The 3,169-nt window shown below is 40.1% G+C and overlaps 1 protein-coding gene across 1 annotated transcript in view; it reads left to right on the top strand.

Moving 5' to 3' along the window:
- The first annotated feature begins 1,897 nt into the window (after positions 1 to 1,897).
- The window catches only part of LOC136845357 (beta-1 adrenergic receptor-like), a 157,843-nt gene continuing 156,571 nt past the window's right edge, over positions 1,898 to 3,169 (top strand). The window contains exon 1 of the mRNA XM_067115630.1: positions 1,898 to 3,169. This exon is cut by the window's right edge and continues 47 nt beyond it. Within this exon, the coding sequence (XP_066971731.1) occupies positions 3,156 to 3,169 (14 nt within the window). The 5' untranslated portion in view covers positions 1,898 to 3,155.

The raw sequence follows: 3,169 nt of genomic DNA, 5'->3' as shown, positions 1-3,169 counted from the left end.
ACAAAAAAGAGAGGAACATTCAAAGAAAAAGAGAGATGAAAACTCAAAAAAAGAAAACTCAAAGAAAAACAGAGGAAAACTTGAAAAAGAGGGAGAAAAACTCATAGAAAGAGAGAGAGCAAAATTCATAGAAAAAGAGAGCGAGCAAAATTCATAGAAAAAGAGAGGAAAGCTCAAAGAAAAAGAGAGAAAAATCAAGGAAAAAGAGAAAGGAAAACCCAAAGAAAAAGAGATAAAAGTCAAGGAAAAAGAGAGAAAACTCAAGGAAAAAGGTACAGGAAAACTCAAAGATAGAGAGAGCAAGTTCAAAGAAAAAGAGAGAAAAAATCAAAGAAACATAGAGAAAACTCAAGGAAAAAGAGAAAACTCAAAGAAAAATAGGGAAAACTCAAGGAAAAAGAGAGAAAACTTAAAGAAAAGGACAGGAAAACTCATGGAAAACAGAGAAAACTCAAGGAAAAAGAGACAGGAAAATTCAAAGAAAAGGAGAGAAAACTCAAGGAAAAAGAGAAAACTCAAGGAAAAAGAGAGAGAAAATCAAAGAAAAAGAAAGGTAAATCAAGGAAATAAAGAGAAAACTCAATGAAAAAGACAAAGGAAAACTCAACGAAAACGAGAAAAAACCAAAGGAAAAAAAAGAAAAATCAAGGAAAAAAGAGAAACTCAAGGAAAAATATACAGGAAAACTCAAAGAAAAAGAGAGAAAAAATCAAAGAAACAGAAAGAAAACCCAAGGAAAAAGAGAAAACTTAAAGAAAAAGATAGGAAAACTCAAGGAAAAAGGGGGGAAAATTTAAAGAAAAAGATAGAAAACTCAAAGAAAAAGGGAGAAATCTCAAGGAAAAATAGAGATACCTCAAGGAAAAAAGAGAGAAAACTCAAGGAAAAAGAGACAGGACAACTCAAAGAAAAAAGAGAGAAAACTCAAGTAATAGGAGAGAGGGAAACTCAAAGAAAAGGAGTGGAATTTAGTAAAAGAAGAGAGGAAAATTTAAAAAAAGGAGAAAACTCAAAGAAAAAAAGAGGAAACTCAGTGGAAAAAAAGAGGAAAACTCCCAAAATAGAGAAAACTCAAAGAAAAAAGAGAGGAAACCCTCCAAAAGAGAGAAAACTGAAAGAAAAAAGAGAAAACCCCAAAAAAAGAGAAAACTCAAACAGAGAGAAAATAAAAAAGAGAGAAAACTTAAAGAATAAGAGAGAGGAAAACCCAAAGAAAAAAGAGGAAGGTGAAAGAAAAAGAGAGGAAAACTCGTAAAAAAGAGAGAAAAACCCAATGAAAAAGAAAAAACCCAATGAAAAGAGAGAAAAACTCAAATACATAGAGAAAGGAAAACTCAAAGAAAAACAGAGGAAAGAAAAAGAGGAAAACGTTAAGAAATAGAGAGGAAACTCAAAGAAAAAGAGAGAAAGCAACATAAGCCTTACAGAAAGAGACCAACAAAAGCTACTCAAAGATAAAGAGAAAGACAAAAGCTACCACAAGAAAACTACAAGAAGAAGAATTTAGCCAGAAGAGTCATAAAACAATCTGCTTAAACCTACTCAAAGAAAATGAAGGGAAAAATCCCCTCAAAGAAACAGGGAAAGAAGAATTTGACCCGGAGAATCATACAACAATCTGCCTTCACTTACTCAAAGAAAAAGAGGAAAAAGCTACTCAAAGAAAAAAAAAATAAACAAGGAGAAGAGGAGGACCTCGCTGTCGCCAAGCAAAAAGACACTACACGCGAAAGACCGCCCGAGCTAGAGCTGTGCTTTTGTCCGGCCGACGGATGGATGATGTTGAAGTCGAGTTGGCCCCTACGCGTGCGCAGCAGGAACCAAGGCGCGAGCGAGAGAGAGAGAGAGAAGAGAGAGAGGAAGACCCTCTCTCGGACGTCGGTCCGATTCCGCCGACGAGTGGTCCTCTAGACTCGGGACGGCGAGTACGTGTGTTGTGTGAGCGAGCGCCGTGCCATCAACAACAGCAACCTCCTCCTTCTTCTTCTTCTTCTGCCGGGCGCGCGGGAGAGAGAGACACACGGCTTCTTCTTCCTTTTCTTCTTCTTCTCGTCGTTGTGTTGTGTTTTGTGGGTGTTTGTGCGTGCGTGTGTTTCTTGTTAATTGCGAGGTTTCCCTACCCTCCTCCTCTCCCCTTCTTCCTGTCGCACGGAGTATCGTTGCATAGGAAACATTTGCGACAGGGAAAATCAATTTATATTATTGATTTCGGGTTTCCAGAGAATCTCTCTCGCGTGTGTCTCGCTGTGGTTCGACTTTCGGTTAACTATTTAAGCTCTTTCTGTGATTCTCTCTGCAGCAGCTGTAGCGGCTGCGTTTAAAGATCAAGGTTATATGATACGCTAAGGCACTCACACGTTTATATTTGTTTGTTTTAGTGTACTACGACTAACATACACGCACACACACACAAACGCGAAAGCGTGGTCAAGTTTGAAATTAATTATCATACTACGAAAAAAAGTTACGTTTAGTTTCCGTGGATCTTAATCATTGAAACTGAAACGGAAACTGAAGCTTTTTTTGTGCTTAGTTTCAGCAACTAGAACCCCACATCTCTCTCCCAGCCCCAGAATCCGGACCCGGCCGGCCCCAGAACCCGGCCCGAGCCAGGCAGGCAGCCAGGGCCCAGAAAATAAAAAAGGCAAAATGTTTACAAAGTTGAGAACCATTCGGTTGGAGTCCGACAAAACATCAAAGGGAATTCTCTAAGCCACACCACGGAGTAGGAGGAGGAGGTATAGAGTGCCTCTATTCAACAAGTAGGGACTTTGAGAGTGAGGAAACGATAGAAGGAGGAAAGCCCTGGGTTCCTCCAACCTCCCTCAGGCCCCCGACACCCAAAAGTCAAGGTCTAATGACTTAGGAAAGGTCTGAGAGAAACTTAAAACGAAAAGATTTGGTCAGAAAAAGGTTTCCCCTTTCCACTGCATCACATGAGATGATGGTTCCGCCGGTGAGGAACAGCGGGAACGAGCGACCATGCCATCGTCGCTTTTCTGTCAGCAGTTCCACCGCCCATACTGGCACCACTTCGATATTGGATGAGGATGACGCCCCTACAGTAATGATTCAGTCTCTGTAGTAGTTCCCTCCCCCTTACGAAGATGGACCACTGAAAACTCTACGGAAGGTAACGCCAGATATCGCCAAAGATGACTACCGAAAT

Source organism: Macrobrachium rosenbergii, chromosome 13, assembly GCF_040412425.1.
Source record: "Macrobrachium rosenbergii isolate ZJJX-2024 chromosome 13, ASM4041242v1, whole genome shotgun sequence".
In the NCBI taxonomy this organism is placed as follows: Eukaryota; Metazoa; Arthropoda; class Malacostraca; order Decapoda; family Palaemonidae; genus Macrobrachium; species Macrobrachium rosenbergii.
The sequence above is the reverse complement of the archived record's forward strand: the minus strand, read 5'-3'. Positions and strand labels throughout refer to the sequence as shown.